The sequence below is a fragment of the Phascolarctos cinereus genome, unplaced genomic scaffold, assembly GCF_003287225.1.
Source record: "Phascolarctos cinereus isolate Bilbo 61053 unplaced genomic scaffold, phaCin_HiC Scaffold_726;HRSCAF=1367, whole genome shotgun sequence".
In the NCBI taxonomy this organism is placed as follows: domain Eukaryota; kingdom Metazoa; phylum Chordata; class Mammalia; order Diprotodontia; family Phascolarctidae; genus Phascolarctos; species Phascolarctos cinereus.
The window spans coordinates 111336354-111355887 of record NW_027556098.1 but is presented as its reverse complement, the minus strand read 5'-3'; the positions used below and the strand labels follow the sequence as shown (position 1 = coordinate 111355887).

General features: G+C 36.2%; 1 protein-coding gene across 4 annotated transcripts in view; it reads left to right on the top strand.

Moving 5' to 3' along the window:
• The window catches only part of GSK3B (glycogen synthase kinase 3 beta), a 287106-nt gene that overhangs the window by 228762 nt on the left and 38810 nt on the right, over positions 1–19534 (top strand). For all 4 annotated transcript variants that reach the window (XM_020985881.2, XM_020985882.2, XM_020985883.2 and 1 more), the window contains 2 exons: positions 3119–3305; positions 15478–15576. In XM_020985881.2, coding sequence (XP_020841540.1) covers positions 3119–3305; positions 15478–15576 — 286 coding nt within the window. The remainder of the gene's footprint in view (positions 1–3118; positions 3306–15477; positions 15577–19534) is intronic.

Genomic DNA, 19534 nt, shown 5'->3' with positions numbered 1-19534 from the left:
GCTGGAGGTTAAACAGTTTAAGAAAGTAAGGAATTGAGGAAACAGCAGAGACAGAAACTCCTTTGGTAAAAGCCAAATTTCAGTAGTTCTGTCGGTCTCCTTTTCTTTAGACACAAAGGTAACAACCCAGAAGAGCAATGTTCCTGTTTGGGCTGTAACTTGGAAGTCACTTGCTACTACACCCTGTATTGTGGTCAGAAATCCGAACTCTGGAGGCATTGGGTTTGACCCAACACAAATGACCCCCACATAATCTTCAGGTTAAAGTTTATCCACAGAGTGCCAACCAAAGCTTTTCTCATCATGGGTCACTCAAAGGGTTTAAAGTAACAGTGGATAACTTTGTAATTGCAGGTTAAGTCTGTCTTAACGTTTGTTATCGGAATGGATATTATTCTTTGTTGTTTTAACTCTTTGACTCCATGAGTCAGGATTCCATGACAAAATGGGCTAATATACAATGTCTTAGTACCAACATGGATGGGTACTTGTAGCCAACAAGACACCAAAGAGGTTTTGGTTTGGGGTTTTTATTTTTAAGAGAGAAATTTACAATACTGATTTATTGTTGGTTTTGACAGATAATCTTCGTTGATGTTAACATGAAATTTCTCCATTTAAAATGTACTTACTGCCCAGCTACCCTGCACTTTGAATGTTAGCAGGAGGTATTTATTTCTATTTTTGGTGATGCTGAGTGGCTTATGTGCTCCCATATTGGTGCAAAAGCATTTTGGATTAGCTCATGTTTATTGAAAAATGCTGGCAACGTAATTCCATATACTGTCAAGTAAATGGAAATTGTCCTCAGGGAGGAGCAGTAAAGACAACTGTTCAACTTTGTCTTTCATGTGATACTGAGGGGGAAATTAGGTGATGAAGAAAGGTGGGAAACCTCTAAGCAATGACTTATTTCAGCAGTTGTTGGAGACAAGTACCAAGAGGTGATGTTCTGGTCACAGCTGTGGTACCTATAGAACATTTGCTCTATGTGTCCTTCCTGTGGCCTCCCCATTCAGAAAAGACTTTTAGGTTTGAAAATAACCATTGAAAAGCTGTGGAAGTGCTCAATCTGTACCTGTAAGAGGTTTTGTTTGTTTGTTTGTTTGTTTTGGTTTGATTTGGTTTTAGATTATAACTTTATGTTACTCCCAATCTCCCATTTGGATCCAACTAAGCCAAAAAAATCAGGATTCATTGTTATTATTTGGGATGTGAGGGGTAGACATGATTCAGAAATGGGCATAAGAGAAAAGAGGGTCTGGCTCAGAACATGAAATAAATGCTGGTTTCAGATCGTTACTCTGAGATACTTACGGAACAGGTAAAAGTTCTAAGCCCTATATCTCTCAAAGAAAAACATTATGAAAAAGACTAAAAGGATATCTTATGAAAAGAACTTTCAAGCATAGCTAATAAATTAACCAACACTCTTGAGGTTCCAAAATGAATTCTTTAAATCTGATTCCTTTTAAAGTAGTGATCATGACAAATTGCATTAGGTAGTGCTTTAAGGTTGACAAAACACTTTACAAACATTATTTTCACTTGATCTTGTGTTAGGTGCTATTATTATCCCTATTTTACAGATGAGGAAACTGAGGTAGAAAGAGGTTAAGTGACTTGTCCAGGGTTATACAGCTATTAAGTGTTTGAGACAGGATTCAAACTCAGGACTTCCTGACTCCAGGCCTAGCACTCTATCTACAACATCATACTACGTTTAATTATAAAACTTTTTTAGAATTTCATGAGTAAACAAACCTTTATTTCAAATATGTATTTTGATATTTGAAAATAAAAGCAGAAAAGTTGTTTTCCAAACATGTATGAAGGATTATTCCAAACTATTTCTTGAAATTCTCAGAACTCTTGTGATAATGTACTCTGATGCCCATATCCAGTGAATAATACTAGGGTTTCAGAAGCCATTTTAGTGTCCCCTGGCTTCCTCTTACTTTGTCTCATTCCATAAATGCTTTTTGCCTCTGTGTTATTCTCCTTTGAGTGTCTGTGTCTGTCTTTCTGTCTGCCTCTTTGCCTGTCTCTGTCTCTCTTTTTCCCTGTCTCTCTCCATCACTCCATCTCTTCCTTTTTACCTCCCGCTAACCCACATGGCATCCCTTCCTCACTCCCTTCTGCCATGTTCTTGCTCTTCCATTATGTGACTATCATTGTTAGTTGCTGTATTTTTTGTCTGTCTTTCTCCATTAGTCTACTTTTATGCCCTGTCTGTCCATCAGTACCTCCCTTCCTGACCTCCATTCCATCTTTCCTCCTTGTGTTCCCTCTGCTTTTCCCTCTCCTCCTTAATTGGTAAAGATAGAAAACTGAAATATTGTCTCTTATGTGCTTATAGAATTAGAAATGTGGCCTTCAGTTCACTTTTTTTTATATCAGTGGCCCCAAATAGAGAGGAAAAGTCTCCCCACTTTGTGCATAGAGGAAACTTCTAAGAAGGATAATCTGTATAAATGACCATGGGTGACAGCTGTTTAAGAAAATAATATAGTTTCCTCAAAATCTAAGTATCTCAAAATTCCACCAGATAACTTATAATCTATTTTTTTAAATAGGAAAGACTAAATCATTAACATTTTGCAGGCATGGGATAAACAACTTTCTGTTTTCTCTAAGACATTGACTGCCAAACTTGAACAGTGCTGTCCATATCAACAGTTATTCTGCTCAAAATCATTCAAAAGAAGCATCCTCCTTCCCACTGTCACAAAAAGTCAAGAACTTTTCATTTTCATCATCTTGAATTTTTCTTCATTTTGCCTCTTTCTCTGAACTTCGATGTTTATCCCATCTACATATATATCATTTCTGTATGCATGATTGATTGCTCTACTGTATCATCAGCATTTTTAGACATTCTTACCTTCTTTCTCAGTGGTTTCTCTGAGTTTCCTCATATAGTCTTTCACACTGACTGTTCATCCTCACCCCAGTGTGGTGAACCATGTGCAGTTAACCCTTTAAATTTTAGAAGGCTCCCTCTCCAAATGCAATTATGTTTGTGTAACTAGTGGGAGTTCTTAACTTATTACTCAGAGGGTTAATTGCTCAGCTGTTATAATGAAAAACAAATCAATCTATCTTTTTTGTCACATAGGTCTTCCGACCCCGAACTCCACCTGAGGCAATTGCATTATGTAGCCGTCTGCTGGAATATACCCCGACTGCCCGATTGACACCCCTGGAAGCTTGTGCACATTCATTTTTTGATGAATTACGGGACCCAAATGTCAAATTACCAAATGGGCGAGATACACCTGCACTCTTCAACTTCACCACTCAAGGTAACTTTATAAACTGAGACTCTCCAGGAAATCACATACTATAAAAGACCAGTCTCTAAATTCAAGAAGTACTTCTCAATTTAGGAAAAGCTGGAAAGAACTGGAATATTAAGTATTTAAGCAAATAGAAGGCATCCTTTTGAGTCCTCTATTGGTTAAACTAATAGAATGATAGAACTTCAGGGCTGGAAGCAATCTTTGAGAATCTGATTCTATAGATGAAGAAACTGAGGACCAAAGAGGAAAATTGACTTGCCTGGGGTCTCTTTCAAAGGAGTTGCTTAATGTGTCAAGGTATAATATTCAGTTTGCCATCTGGAAGCATAATGGTAGGTGATAAAAGATTTAAGAAGGCAGAAACTTTGGGAAATTTTCAACAGATATCATTTAATAGTCTACTTGGACAGAAGTTACAGAGGGGTAATTTAATCTAATAAAGTCCATGATTCTCAGAAGTATTAGTATGTTACCTGAAACTAAGTCAGACAAATAATACTCTCCCAAAGATAACAGAGACTTTTCTTTTTAGTTAAAGCAATAACTGTAGGTTAGCCTCAAGACTCAAACTTATAAGTGAGTACTTACTATTTATCATTTCTTCAGTCTGATTAAACTGATGGTTAGGACTGTCAGCAGCCCTTTTGAAGTTATGCAGGGTATGAGATCTCTTGTCTCTGTACCTTTAAGTGTGTTCCCAGTATTGGAGTTATGTGAAAGGCACGTTATATGTACCTGAGTATTCTCTCAAAAATTATCTTTAAGTCTTTCAGATTCCCTTCACCTCTCAAAGATGCCTACAACCATATGCTGTCTAGTATCTATATGGTGATATTTCTTTTGATTCTTGTACTGAATAGAAAAGTGTCTTACGTCCAGTGAATACATGTTGATTGATGTAAAGCTTAGATTGACCAAAGAATATGGAATATAGAAAAAGAAGAGGATCAAAGAATGTGTTTACTAGTTTGTGAGGGGGAGAGTTAGGGACATAATTAGTGCAAGGTACACCAACTACATCCTAGGAGCAAGTTAAGTATTTTGAGTATTTCGGTCATACTAATTCTTTCAGGATCACCAGGAGCCATCCAGAAAATTACTTATTCTTTGTGTAAAGTGGCTTTTAAATTCATAATGCAGTTTACCAGTTGTTCATCCTACTCCCAAAATATAGCTCATATATGAAAAGAACCTAGAAAAATACATAAAATTTTATATTCAATTCAGAAAATCATCTGTGCAAGTACAAGGTGGGGGAGACCTTGCTTGATAGCAGTTCATGTAAAAAAGATCTGGGAAGTTTTTTCGTTTTGGTTTGGGCTTTTTGTTTGTTTTTTGGTGAGGCAGTCGGGGTTAAGTGACTTGCCTAGGGTCACACAGCTAATACGTGTCAAGCGTCTGATCTGAGACTGGATTTGAACTCAGGTCCTCCTGACTCCAGGGCTGATGCTCTATCCACTGCACCACTTAGCTGCCACCCCCCTTTTTAAGAAGTTTTTCTTGACTATAAATTCAATTAAAGTTGGTAGTATGAAAGCTGCTAAAGAAGCTAATATAAATCCAGCTTCAGACACTTGACACTTACTACCTGTATGACCCTGGGCAAGTTACTTAACCGCAATTGCCTCACCAAAAAAAAAAGAGAGAGAAAAGCTAATGTAATATAGTATTAAAGTGCATTAAGTATAGTCTCCAGTTCAAGGGGGGATGATAATCTTAATGTTTTCAACACTGGTAAGACCACATCTGGAGTGTTATCTTTGGTTACAGGTGCCACATTTTAAGGGAGCTGTTGACATCCAATGAAAGGTAACTAGAATGATGAGTGGTCTGAAACAGTGTTCTATAAGAAATGTTTAAAGAACTAGTCCTGAACAAACGAGAAGAAGAGTTTGAAAGGGGTATGATAGCCATATTCAAAGACACAGTGTCATGTAGAAGACAAATTTGAGTTATTTTTTTTCTCTTCTTCCAGAAGAACAAACTAGGACCAAGGGTTAGAAGATACAGGAATGCAGATTTAGAAGGAATATTATAACCATTTTAAAAGCAATGAGTTGCCTTTTATTGTAGTAATAATCAGCAGTTACTACCTTGAGTTAGAGATTAGTTTTAATGACTTTGTGGTCCTTTTCAACCCTAATATTCTGTAAGTAAATATTCAGCAAATCCTCAATATTATAGCTCTAGACACAAAGAAAAACTTCTTAACCCAAGATTTGCCATCAGTTTTGTTATTTTTTGAACCTTTTGTTTATTCAGAAGGTACTCTTTAAAAAAAAAAAAGACAAATTCATGTCCTGGGTGAAATGCAAATATTGCCATATCTGTTCCTTTGTATAACAGTAGATTTGAATGAATAAAAACTTTTAATAAAAATAGCAAATATATGTGATGTGTTACACATTTCTTAAACATTTCACAGTCAGTGAACAGCATAACATTTACATATTTTTAAGTAAAATGTCATGCACTAGAAAATAAAATGAAAATTGAAGAAAATCATGAAGTTTACTCAATTAGAAAATTCTTTAACAAAATACACTAATGAAAACTTAATTACCATATTTAGGGAATGGGGACAAGTGTTCATATCTCATCAGACTATCTAATGTCTAAAAATTTGAAGTTTTAAATTGGTTGGCTCTCAGAGAGATTAGGAGTAAGGAGAGAAATTTTTAAATGGAGATGACCTTGAAAATATTTTTATTTGAAGTACATATAAAGTATTTATGTGTAGAATAAGTTGAAATGGCTATACTAGTCCACTTCTTTTTGTCATAAAGCAAAACATTAGTATTATGAATTCACACTTGAGTCTTAAAGTAAATGGATGCAGTCACCAGTTCATTTGCTATTGGTATTTTTGGCACCCTAAATAGACAGATAAGGAGTTGAAAGCCGAGTTGGCTAATAACATGACCCTGAGTAAATGAAAATGTGACTTGGGGAAGTCAACATTTTGGTACCATATATCAAGTACAAATTTCCCAGTACCAGGTAGCCTCGGGGCCAAGCTTTGACTCCATCATCAATGTCCATCTAAATGATTTCATTCATTTAATACCCTGAATTCAAGTGACTCATCTTGGAATGATTGCGTTAATCCAGGGACAGTGCTGCTCTTGCTTAAGAGACAAACAACTTGAAAGGGTGCAGAGCAAACGTAACTGCTGCCATAAAGTGGACACAAAGCTTGACAGCAATAGGAGATGTGATGTTTAGATTACCCAACCTTTGGGTTGGGTGAAAAGGTGGGAAAAGGAACAGTGGTTACTGGTACACAAAGATACCAGCACATCAGAGGAGTGTTTTTGTGTAGGTTTTTGTGTGTGCTTTTTGGAAGGTGATGGGCAAGATAGGGTTCTCCATACAGAAATTTGCTTTACAGTCTACTTTTTAGGAACATGTATTTTCTCTCTTAACAAGAGCTATCTAAATGTAAAGCTCTGTGAATATGTAGGGTCAAATTTGTGTATAATCTGTGTGCATTTGCCATTTTTGTTGATTTAAATGTACACGTATGTAGGCTATATATGTACATGTCAGTAATTATGAGTAAATGGGTACATGTTTGTGAGTAGATCACTGTGAATATATTTTCAGTTGTTCTTAATGGTTTGTAGAAGTCATCCTGGTATGAGTATATTCATGTATACATACAGCACTGTCCTAGGAAACATATCAGCTAATAATGTGACCCTATCATCTTCTCCAACTACATTTGTCTTGGGTCTTACTGTCAGAGAAATCATTTTAGTTGAATTGCATCACATTTTTTCTGTTTCAAAGAGAACTGACTCCTTATCTCGGTAGAATAATCTTGTTTACTCCTGTAGTGGAGCCTTAGCTTTGAAAGCCCAAAATGTAAGAGGATGGACTTTATGCAGATACAGACTTAAAACGAACACTAGTTACCAGCATTTAAATAATGGGACTTGGGTATGAATGCAAGGTTGATTCATTCAGCAAATATTGAATTGCCTATCCATGCTCCTTAATTTTTAAAGTTGTAAAGTCAGTAACTGTGCTTATAGGAGCAGTAAATTATGAAGACTGAGCATGCATGAATAGAGTTTTTTGTGATCAGCCAGATCAAAGTTTTTAAACATAGCCCTAGCAGTATATTAAACCATAAAGAATGATTTTCTAAAACTTACGTTAGAGTAAAACTAGAACATCAGCATTTTCTCCCGATTAAAATAGATAATTAATTCTGTTCAATCCTCTGCTTTGTATAGCAACATAATTCAAAACATATTGATAATGTGATGACTTGGGCCTATAACAGGCATTAGTCTGGTATAAAGTTATTCCATATAGCCAGTTACGGCTATTATGTAACAGGAAGAAGAATAAAAAGCTGGCTTCTTTCTTTCAGACTGAGCCTAGTTGGTAGTTGAGGAAGCAGTGAAAAAAGAGATACCTAAGAATTTCCAAGCCCAACCTCTTCATATCCACTGTAGAGCCTGTAGGAGGATGTCATTTTCCTAGGGTAAAGAAATTTTTTCTAGGGAAAAAAATTCCCCATAGTAGCTAAACTGTGAAAAGCCTCACATTTCCTTCTGAATAACTGGACCTGTGGCTTAATGTAAATGCAGTAACTCATAGAGTGACTTGAAAAAATTAACCGTTTATCTGCTTTGTGGCAGCTATGTCTTTAGAAAATAGGGCAAATATTAAAAAACTAGAACTTCCTTAACCCAATGAATACATCCTGTTGGCTGAGGGAGGATAAGAATGAGCATAAGTGCAAGCAAGTTTTTCAATTATTCAACACATTTTGATTGAGCACCCACAATTCAATTCAGAAGCATTCATCAGTTACCTCAGTGTGCAAGGCACTGGTGCTAGGTGCTAGAGATACAAATTCAATTCATTAAACATGTATTAAGCACCAGCTACATGCCAGACCCTATGCTAAGCACAGGGAATACAAAAAATAAGAACAGTAACAGTTCTAACCAGTGATTGATACTATACTTACTTATTCTTTGTTCAAGGAGCTTATGAGCTAGTGGAGTGGGCTTGGGAATGATCATAAATAAGTAATTATAAGGTCATTTTAGAAGGGAAGGAACACAAACTGGGCAAATAAAGGAAAGTTTCCACAAAGGTGAAAAAACCTTCATTATGTGGGACATTTGAGGGAAGAGTATCCTGGGAACAAAGAATGATAAAAGCAAAGGTTCAGAGACAAGAAGAGACATTGTAAGTTTGGGGAAGAACAATTCAAGGAGAATTAAGAATTCTGAGAAATGGAGCTATGAAGGCAAGTGCTTTCCAGGCCCAAGAGATAGCTTGTACATAAATACACAGGGGGTTGGAGAAAAGCATGCCAAGTCCAATGAACAGCCAGTATTCAAGTTTAGCTGAAACTTGGAGATTATGAATGTGGGAAATATGAAATAAAACTGAGAAAGTACATTAGGAGCCAGATTAGATTGTTCAAGGCCTCAACTACCAGGTAGACCAGGGAATATGTATTCTGTCCGATAAGCAATAAGCATTCCCTGAAAGGTTTTGAGTAAGGAGGTGACACAGATTTGTGCTTTAAGAGGATTAATTTAGCAGATGTGTGTGGAATGTGAATTAAAAAAGAGAGAGCTAGGAGTAGGAGGACCACTTAGGAAACTCTTAAACTAGTCTAGGTAAGATATAATAAGGACCTGAACTTGGATTAAAAGCATCATAGTATCATAGATTTAGAGCTTGAAGGGTTCTTAAGTGCCATTCAACCCCCTCATTTTACAGATGAGGAGACAATTATTTGTCCAAGGTCACAAAGCTATTAGCACTGCTATAATTCAAACCCAATCCTCTAACTCCACGTCAAGCATTCTCACCATTGCACCAGACTGGGGATGGATGTAAGAGTTGTTGTGAATGTAGGATAATGTAGAATTGAGAAGACTTAGCAATTGATTAGATATGAGAGGTAAAGTCAAGGATGCCACTAAGGTCATGAATTTAACATAAGTAGGAACAGAGATACCATCAGTAGAAATAAAGAAATTTAATGTTTGGGGAAATAATTTGGCCTTGAGTTTAAGAAATTGAAAGGAATTTCAAGTAGATGTCCACTAGTTACTTAGCACTAATGAACTGGAGGTTTCATGAGAGATTAGGGTTTGATTTTTTTATTTAGGTAACATTTACAAAGAAAGATAATTGAATTCATGTGAGCAGATAAAATCATCAAAGGAAAGCAAAGGAAAGAAGACCTAAGTTAGAGCCTTGAAAGATACCCACTTTTAGGTAGCCAGGAGAGATCAGATCCAGACAGTGATCAAACTAAGAGAAGGCAAATATCACCAAAGCCAAGGGGAAATTGTCCAGGAGAAAAAGGGGATGGGATGGTCAGCAATGTGAAAACAGCAGATAGGTTAAGGAAAATGAGGAGTAAAAAAGATCCTTTGGATTTAGCAGGTAAGCAATTGCTGGTAACCCTGTAGAGACTTGGAGCAGAGTTTTATTAAAAACAATTGTGAGGAAGTGAAGGTAGTAGACAGTGGTTTCTGAGAATTTGACAGTGGAAGAATAAGGGAACTCTAGAATGGATGGTGTCTATAAGGAAATGGCAGGATCAGGTAAAGAAGATTTTTTTTAAGCTTGAAGGAAACCTGTGCACATATGCAGGCAGTATGAACATTGCTAATAAAGAAGTTGAGACTGAGGATAAGAGAGAGAGAGAATAGATCAAGCAAGGTTTGAGAGGCCGTAAGAGAGGGGATGAGACAAATTCTTACTATTTCTGTTCAGAAATAAGTAAGATAATAGTCCCTCCCCTCAAAGAGCTTGTAGTTTCATAGGGAGAAAAATAGGCCCACAGATAACTATAATAGCAGACAGATAGTGAGAAGTGCCATATTAAGTAGTAGGAGCAAAGTGCTATGACAAGCAATGGAAAACTCATGTCTTGCTGAGAAGATTGTATAAAACTTTGTTGTATGGGACATTTGAGGGAAGAGTGTCCTAGGGAACAAAGAATGATGAAAGCAAAGCTTCAGAGGCAAGAAAAGACAATGTAAGTTTGGGGAAGAGCAAGTAGTCCATTCTGACTGAAGCATAAATTGTGTGTAGAAGAACAGTAGATGATTAAGGTGGAAATGTAGATTAGGGGCAGATTTTACAGGCCCTTGCAATAAATGGGCTGTGTTACTAAGAGGAGACCCTGTACCACCTGGAGGGATCAGCATTGTGGGATTCCTGCTTTCGTATTATCCTGTGAGGGAGAGAGAGCTCACGGGTACTAAACAGTTGTAACATAGGAGGTATTCATTGCAGAATTAACTGATGAATTATAATCAAATAAATTTCTAATACTCGATAACATATATCCAGAAGTTTTGAAGATACTCCAGTGAAATGAGATGCAGTGTTGAAGAAACTAAAGAGTGTTGACTTAAAGAACTTCACAAATGAATACTGCATGGGAGAGTTTGCAATTGCTAGCATGATTTTCATCCATAAAAAAATATGAAACCTTTTTAAGGTTAAGGAAATGTGCTAAGTAGTAAAATAGAAAATGCATGGAGATGAACTGCAGAAAGAGAAGGAAAATGTATAAATAAGCTAAAATAAAAAATTTTCATATCAGCAGTTAAGACACTTTAAGGAAAGGTATTCCATATTTTTCTTAAATTTAGTATAAGGTTACAGTGAAGGGAAAGGACATATGAGTGGTCATAGGTGATTTCCTGAAAGCACAAACTTGTACTTCTCTAGCCAATGTATACCAGCAAAATACCTGCCTTATAAGGGAATGTATTTGTTGGGAGAACTAAAAAATTATTACTCAGTTCTAGAAATACCATGTGTACCATGTAAACATGTTGATAGAATTGTAGAAGAGGATGATTAATAGAAGTTAATAGAATTGTAGAGGATTAAGAGGATGAAGGGAGGCCTTACGGAAATTTATTGGGAAGAGTACTGAACTGAGAGTTAGGAAAGAGGCCTTCATATTCTTAATAATGTCATTAACTACTGAAGTTGTGTTGACCTTGAGCAACTTACTTTTTCCCCAGTCTCAGCTTCTCATCTTTAAAAAACAATAGGAACAAGTTAGATGATCACTAAGGTCCATTCCAAATAAATTCTATAATTTCAGCAGACTGCTACCTGAGGAAAAATAGCACAATCTAGTAGAACATCGTGCTTGCTGTCCAAAGCTCTGAGTTCCAGTGCAAGCTCTATCAATTACCAGTTGTGATACATTGGATATATTGCTTAACTTCTCTGAACCTGATTTTCCATCTGTAAATTAGGACTAGTATTATTTGTACTTTTTCACATAGGGTAGTTATAAGATCAAATAAGGTAGTAATTAGATACCTAATAATTGTAAAGTGTTATATAAATGTAAGATTATTGTATTATTATGGAGTAAACAAAATTAGGCCTTCAGTCTTGAAAAACAAGGTCTGAAGTGAGATCTGATTGAAGCCAACATAATTGTAATATAGAGCTGAACACAAACCTGTTCTCCAAATTTTGAAACATTAAAACTAATTCCCCATTGCATAAAAGAGCAAAATTGAAATTAACAAGAGAACCTCGTCAGGTATTGTCAGGATGAGCAAATTTTCCAGATAATTAGGGTTACCCCTTATACAGCTTGACTTTTTGTTTAATTTTAACTGTTTGGGATGGAAAACCTAATAAAATCCACTCTGTTATCTCTGCCTTAGTATAGTGAGTATGTAGTTAAGTTTTTCTTGATAAGCTAATGTATACATTTAATTATTTCTTTTGGCAAACAGTTGTCTGTATTTCCTTTTGGGGCATGTAAAAGCAAAGCAGAGTGCATTGGGAAGAGTGCTGGATTTGGAGTCAGAGGACCTGGGTTCAGATTCTAGCTATCCTGCTTACTGCCCTCTGTCCTTTTCAGCTTGCTGGGCTTTAGTTTCCTCTTCTGTAAAATGAGAAAGTTGGACTGTTTTACAACCTTAATCCCCAAGAGTATATCCAGCACCTGGTGAATAATTCATGACTTCTAAGCCAGATTCCCCAACCCAAATTTGCATCTTGTGTAATTAAGCTAGAATGATGTTACTAAGTAGTTTAAGAACAAAAACGTAAACCATCCTCAAAATTTCTGGTTAGAAAAAATAACTTTAGGGCCTGCTAGGTGGCACAGTGGATAGAGCACTGGCCCTGGAATCAGGAGGACCTGAGTTCAAATCTGGCCTCAGACACATAACACTCACTAGTTGTGTGACCCTGGGCAAGTCATTTAACCCCAGTGCCTCACCAAAAAAACAAAAAGGAAAAAAAGTAACATCTAACTAGAGAAGAATATCATAAGAAAGCATATTAAGCTGCCAAACCTAGTCATTAAGAACAGAAAAGTTTATCTACATTTCTAAATAAGAGCATTTTTAAAAACTTGATAAACTTATAAAGGGCTTCATAAAATTTGTGATGCACGAGGAAAGAGCCACATAATTTGGTTCCCTAATGGTCTCATTCAGGAAAGTGCTTGAGCTGAGGATGAGCCATTTGAATCTAACTCCTCAAAAATTTTCAGCAATTAATGTGAAGGTGAGTACCCTTCTCTGGCCAGTCTTTAATGAGCAGTCCTTAATTCTGCCATTTTAAGGGAAGGTGATGGACCTCTCTCAGTACCTGTTGACCTTATTTTGTATTGAGAATAAACCAATTTTTGACGGGGGGGGGGACACACATTTTTCCCCTGTTTGACCTCTGACCTTCTGGAATTTTTAAGTACAGTTCCAGCTCTCTTGATAACTCTAAAACACACTGACAAATACATTCATACTTGGGGGGTAGAGTCCGGGGATGGGAAGGCTGGTGTAGACATACATAAAACCAGATCTGTATTTTTTTCTGTTTCTAATGAAGGACATGACACTATTGGTTTAAAAAAAAAAAGATTAGGAGCTTTAAAATAGAATTTTGTGCTCAAGAATAGAAAGATTTCAGCAGTACAAATCTAGAGCCTTTACCAAGCATTTTTCTTTTCTTTTGCAGTATATTACAATATTTTACAATATTATTTGTCTCCTAAGTTTGTTTAGGAATCTGCTTTATTCAGCAAAGCTTTTCAGAGGATCATGTTGCATTTATGTTTTTAATAGAAACAAGATGGCACTGAAGTTGTTCAAAGGAATATAATTTGCTATTTAGTTTAAGTATTGAATTGTCTTTTAAAATTTAGTTTTGCTTTTCTTTTAATTATATACTGAAGTTTTATACAATTAGGTATATGAATAGTTTAGGCTGTGATCAGGATAAGAGACCTATAGGCAGAAAGCTACAAAGAGGATGGAGGAGAACAGAGAACTGGTGATTGTGTAGATAACCAGGGGGCCAAATTTAGGTTGCTCAACCGTAATCCTCTTAGAAAATTGATTTCTGGAATAATTCACATTTCTGTGGCACTTTGAGGCTTACAAATCACTTTACCAACAACAGCCCTATGAATTTAGGGACTGCAAGTATTAACATTTCCATTTTACAGATTTGGAAACTGAGGCTAAAAACAATGACAGGATAGAGTCAGGATTATGAAGCCATGTCCTTCCTGATCCTGTGTTCATTGATCATTCCAGTACATTATGCTAAACTCCTTTATAATATTGTTGCGAAGAGAGACGTTATCATTCCTAGTGAAACAGACTTAAGTATGATATAATCGATCTTTTTCATTATAGAAACTTTATTTCTATGACCATACCGCCATGTTTCCTTCTTCATTATATAATGAATAATACATAATAATTAATGTATTGGATGGCAGCCATCATTGATGATTCTGCCTGTGCCTGTGCTTCCATATTCAGAGCCCAGGAGACAATCAGAGCTCCAGAGACCCAATGAGCATCTGGCACAGTCCTGGCAGGAAGGTTTTGAATTGGCCAGGAACTGAGTGACCTTTAGGGATAGGGAGAACCAACCCTGGAAGGAAAATTGTAACCTAAAATAAAATATAATGAGGTAGCTAACCCTAAAAAGGGGACAGGGCAGTTTAAGAAAGAAAAGTTGAAAAAGCACCCTATTTTATTTTATCTGTTCTCAAATTTTCCCTGTCGGTGGGTCATTGACTTCTAGATGAAAATTTTAGATTTTCACTTAATATTCAGATTTCCTTTTAAATGTGGGACTCATAATCGTAGAAAACTTTCGATTAAAAATGTTTCTCTCTTTACTAACATCCAGGGAGGTGTTATTTTAAAAATGCACAAAGGTCTTACCTGTGGACAGAAGCCTTCAGTTTTCTACCACCATGACATTGTCTACTCATATGTATTTGAAAGGGTCTTTACTGTTTGCTTAAGTAGATTTTCCAGAAAGGAGGAAAGGAAGGACAAAGAAGAAGAGACAGTTCCTACCTGAGGTAGTAGAGTTTAAATTGTGAAAGTGTATTTCTTAGTGCAAAAAGTGGTCATAGGATCATAGATTTAGACCTAGAAGAGACCTTTCCTAGAAGAGACCAATCTTTATCATACAGATGAAGAAAGTAAGGCACAGAGAGGTTAAGTGACTTGGCCCAGGGTCACACAGCTAGTAAATGTCTGAGGTAGTATTTGAACCCAGATCTCCCTGACAACCAAGTCCAGTGCCTGCCTTATTCATACCACCATGTTTCCTCTTTCATTATCCTATTCTTTGCCCCAACTACCAATGATCCTCCTGCCTTTTCTAAAAGTCAAAATGTCAGTTTAAATGGGCTATCTATAGTAAAATGGCACTGGATATTTCCCAAGTTTATTTCCATGTTTTTCAGGGATAACATGATCTGATACAAAATCATGCTACTAGGAAGTACTTTATCTTAATTCAGATAGCACACTTTCCCAAACTTTTCAGGTCCATAATGCATCTATGAACTTGCCAGGAACATTGGTGCATGTCAGAATTTTTTCCCTTCCTTCCACCACAGCTATCAATTCATCTATACCCTGACCCTCCATTCTAATTTTTTTGTATATCTATTAAAGCTCACATGTAGAAAGTGTACTCTTTGAAAATAGAGCACTCTCTCTACAGGCTGACAAGTGGGTACTGCCTTTAATGGGTCGTTATATCATCTTTTAGTCAGTCTTAGTTGGAAGCATTCTAGAGCTTCTCTCCACAGAAGCTATTATCTGGTTATTTGACATTCAGAGTTATGAGTGAAATCTAACTGTTCTGTTTTACTTTCCCTTAGAACTGTCAAGTAATCCACCTCTGGCTACAATCCTTATCCCTCCCCATGCTCGGATTCAAGCAGCTGCTTCAACCCCTACAAATGCTACAGCAGCTTCAGGTGAGAAGAACACATAAGAGTCTTTTCTCTCTCCCCTGTTCCTGAGAAAGGACTGTTCCTGAGAGAGTAGAATAGCTTTGTCCACAATCTTTTCTGAAAGAGAAGAGATGTCCTTTAATTCTGATTCATCTGGTCCTTGTCTATATTTGCTGCATTCTGAATATCAGAAGTATAGTCCTTGAAACTATAAATGAATTGTTGAAATGAATAAAAAGGTGCGTTATTTTTACTTCATTACTTTCAGATTCTTGATTTCATCAGTATGAATACGCTGTCCATTATGACAGATTGCAACCATTCCCTCCACACCTTCATGTATGGTTTTTATGAGTTTCTGTGGCCAAAACATTCATCGCCGAGTAGCCAACCTTTTAGTGACCAGCTTCAGCAGGGTTAGTTAGGCTCCTTAAATGATATATACAGAAGGTTATGGCACCATCCTTTAAGAGTCCTGGTCAGTTCCATACTATATTAAGGCATCTGAGTAAGAGGTTGAGGAAAGGCTTTTCAGTTTTATATACATAGAATCTATATGTCTATAAATACATGTGTGTATGTATATAATATGCATGTGCATATGGATATGTCATCAGAATAAGATGCACATGAAGGCTTTTAAATATATGTATATATAATACACATATATATGAATGTATATGTACATAATGTACCTGTGGCATATATATACACGTGTGTGTAACTATACATGTGCATATAAAACACATAGACCCTTAGTCTTGTAAACCCTGACCAGATAAGGAGCATTTTTTTCTTTCTTTTTTTAAAAATAAAATTCTATTGATATATTTTGTTTTTATGTCTAAAACATATCCCAGTATATCCTTACCCACATCCTCTCCTGGCTGTCCATCCGCTATAACAAAGAATAGAAAGGTGAGAGAGGGTAGAGGGGGGTTGGTTCATAAAATTCACCCACATGTCAAAAAGTCTGCCATTGTCTACAGAATTATATACCCCTAGTTCACCTCCCCATCTCTGCAAAAAAGGGAGAGGGGATACCTCTCATAGTTCTTCCTTGGGGCCAAGCTTGCTCATTTTAATTTTGCAGCATTCAGTTACAATTGTATGGGAGGAGTTCTTTTCACTTATTGTTATAGTCATGTATTTTTTTTCCTGCTTCTTATTTCACATTGTATCTGTTCATATAAATATTCTCATGTGTGTTTATTCATCACATTTAGAACCATTCTTTTCATTTTGTTCTTTTATTTTCTCAGCTCAGATTTTGCCTTAAATCATGCTTTTAAGGTGATTTCTTGATTATTGCATATTGACATGAAAGAATTTTAGCTTAATCTAGTTTTAAGTTCTTACAGTATCATAATACTAGAAAGGACATGAAAAGAGATAATCATTCTTCATATCTTAAAACTAGAATAACATTTAAGCTGTCCCATGCAGATGAGAATCTAAACTATTCTTATAGACTCACTTCTGTTCTCTGTTAAAAAGAATGCCACAGTCATCATTCAGGAACTTCTCAGCACACAATGGGATGTTCTTCTTTATGGCCAACTTACATAATTTCTTGTGAAAATTGAATGAAATCATAAAGACTTCTTTGGGAGTTTTTCTTGAGTTGATTTTATTTTGACCATTAGCAGGGAGATTCACAGTCACTTTGATATTTATAAACTTCCTCCTATAGTATTGAGAAAAGTAGCATGAGAAAATGTAGCCTCCTCTAAAGTATTGTTTTTGTATTTACTATTTATGTTAGGCTCATATAATGTAGGTATTTCTGCCGGTGCTAAAACCATTATTGCACACACTGTCAAGAATTCCATTTAAATGTTTTTAAAACTCTGAGTCTAATATGTTTTTCTTCTTTTAATGTATCTTGATTTTACTTCCCAGTGAATGTTCTGAAACTTATTACAGAAAACCTGTGTACTTTAGAACAAAGAGAGAAATTTCCCTTAGATTTTTTTTTAAAAAATCAGAAATATAGGAAATTTTAACTTTATACCTGAAGGAAACAAAAACCACAGTGAAAATACATTTAAACAAAAATTTAAATCATAATAGAGCCCTAATAGAAGTATAACAGGAAGAGTCCTGAACTTGGAGTCATGAGACCTACATTCTAATAAAACTCAGTCTGAACCATTTTATCCCCAGGAGCAAAGTCACTTCAGCTCTCAAACCTATTTCCTCATCTCTGAAATTGGGATAATAATACCTCTTTCCATCCCCACCTCACTGTGTTGTTATAAAGATCAAAAGAAATAAAGTCATGTAATGTTACAGCTAGACAGAATCTTAAAGACTATTTAGTCTCTACAAATGAGAAAACTAAGACCCAGCTAGGTAAAGTGACTTGCACCATAACATGTAACCTCACTTTGCAGATTGAAACATGCTATCTGTGCATTGGTGCTACTGGTTTCTACAGGACCCCCAAATCCATAGCAGAACAAGAACCTAATGACATCAATCTTGCTATTCATTGGGTGTGAGAGGAATGGAGAAATGGACTGTCTTTTCTATAGTTGTGCAGTTGCTATGACTCAGAAGAACAACTGACGAATGTTAGGATTATGGTAGATTATAAACTCAGTATCTTTTTTCAGGTGCCAGGCTCACCAGATTTCCATTATTGCACAAAACCAGTTAAGTACACAGTCAGATCTCCTTGCATTAGAGGGCCAATACTACATAAGACAGATTTTTTTTCATTAGTGATCCTTTTATAGAAAAGTCATCTTTTGCCTTCCTAAATTTCTACCATTTTTCAGATACAAAGGTTTTGTTCACAGCCTCATCTTAAATTTTGTACATAATTGCTGCAATTAAATGATTTTTTGGCCCTAAAATTGTTGGAGATGGAAGCAGCATGCTGTAGTAGAAAGACCACTTAGGGAGGGGCAGCTAAGTGGCGCAGTGGATAGAGCACTGGCCCTGAGGTCAGGAGAACCTGAGTTCAAAATCCAGACTCAGATACATGATACTCACTAGCTGTGTGACCCTGGGCAAGTCACTTAACCCCAATTGCCTTAAAAAAAAATGACTACTGACTGGGTTGTATGTCCAAAGCCCTGTTTGAACACCAGCTCGACTTGCTTATTGCCTAGGTGACTTGTTGCATCTTTTTGCTGCTTTTGGTTTCATTTCCCTTATGTACAAAAAGAGAGGGTTTTACCAGATGGTTGCTGAGGTTCTTCCCAGCTTTAAGTCTTGAAAACCTATGAACAGTGAGAACTGATTTCATATGGCATAGTAAGTAGAGAGTGCTGAGCTACCAGTTAGGAGACCTGGATTCCAGCTGCAACTCTGTTACTATCTAAATATGTGACTTTGGACAAGTCACTTAATTTTCTTAATATCTCAGCATCCTCAGCAGTAAAATGAGGGTGTTGGACTAAGGTCCCATCTAATTGTCAAATCCTTCGTTCTTGGTGCCTTAGCTGCCTCATATATAAAACGGGATGATATCGACCTCATAGGGTTGCTGAGGACAAAATAAAATAGATGCTAGAAATTGCTTTGGAGGTGGAGACGCATAAGGGATTAAATTACTACAGAAATAGAATGTGATTTTTACTTTCCTACCATAATTTGCCTATCTAGAGAGACAAAATGCAAAATTGCTACAAAAGAATATATGAAATTGACCTTATGAAAATTTTCTTATTTTAATCATGTCAATCAACATTGGGTTGCTTGTATACGAAGTAATTGCTAGGTACTAGTATTGTACTAGCCAGTTCATTTGGTAAACTCTCTTCCACCCTCTAGTTTGATAAGCATCACTTTTTATTAAGCATGAAAGTGAAATTATGAGTAATTTATTTTTGTAATCACATTTACCAGGTTACCAGACCAGCTAGTGAATGTTATGAGGATTTGAGGGACACATACAATAACCTTGTGTGACCTGATTTTCATGTTGCTTTCATAGTGATTTCAACATTTGTAAAATAACATGTTCCTGTAG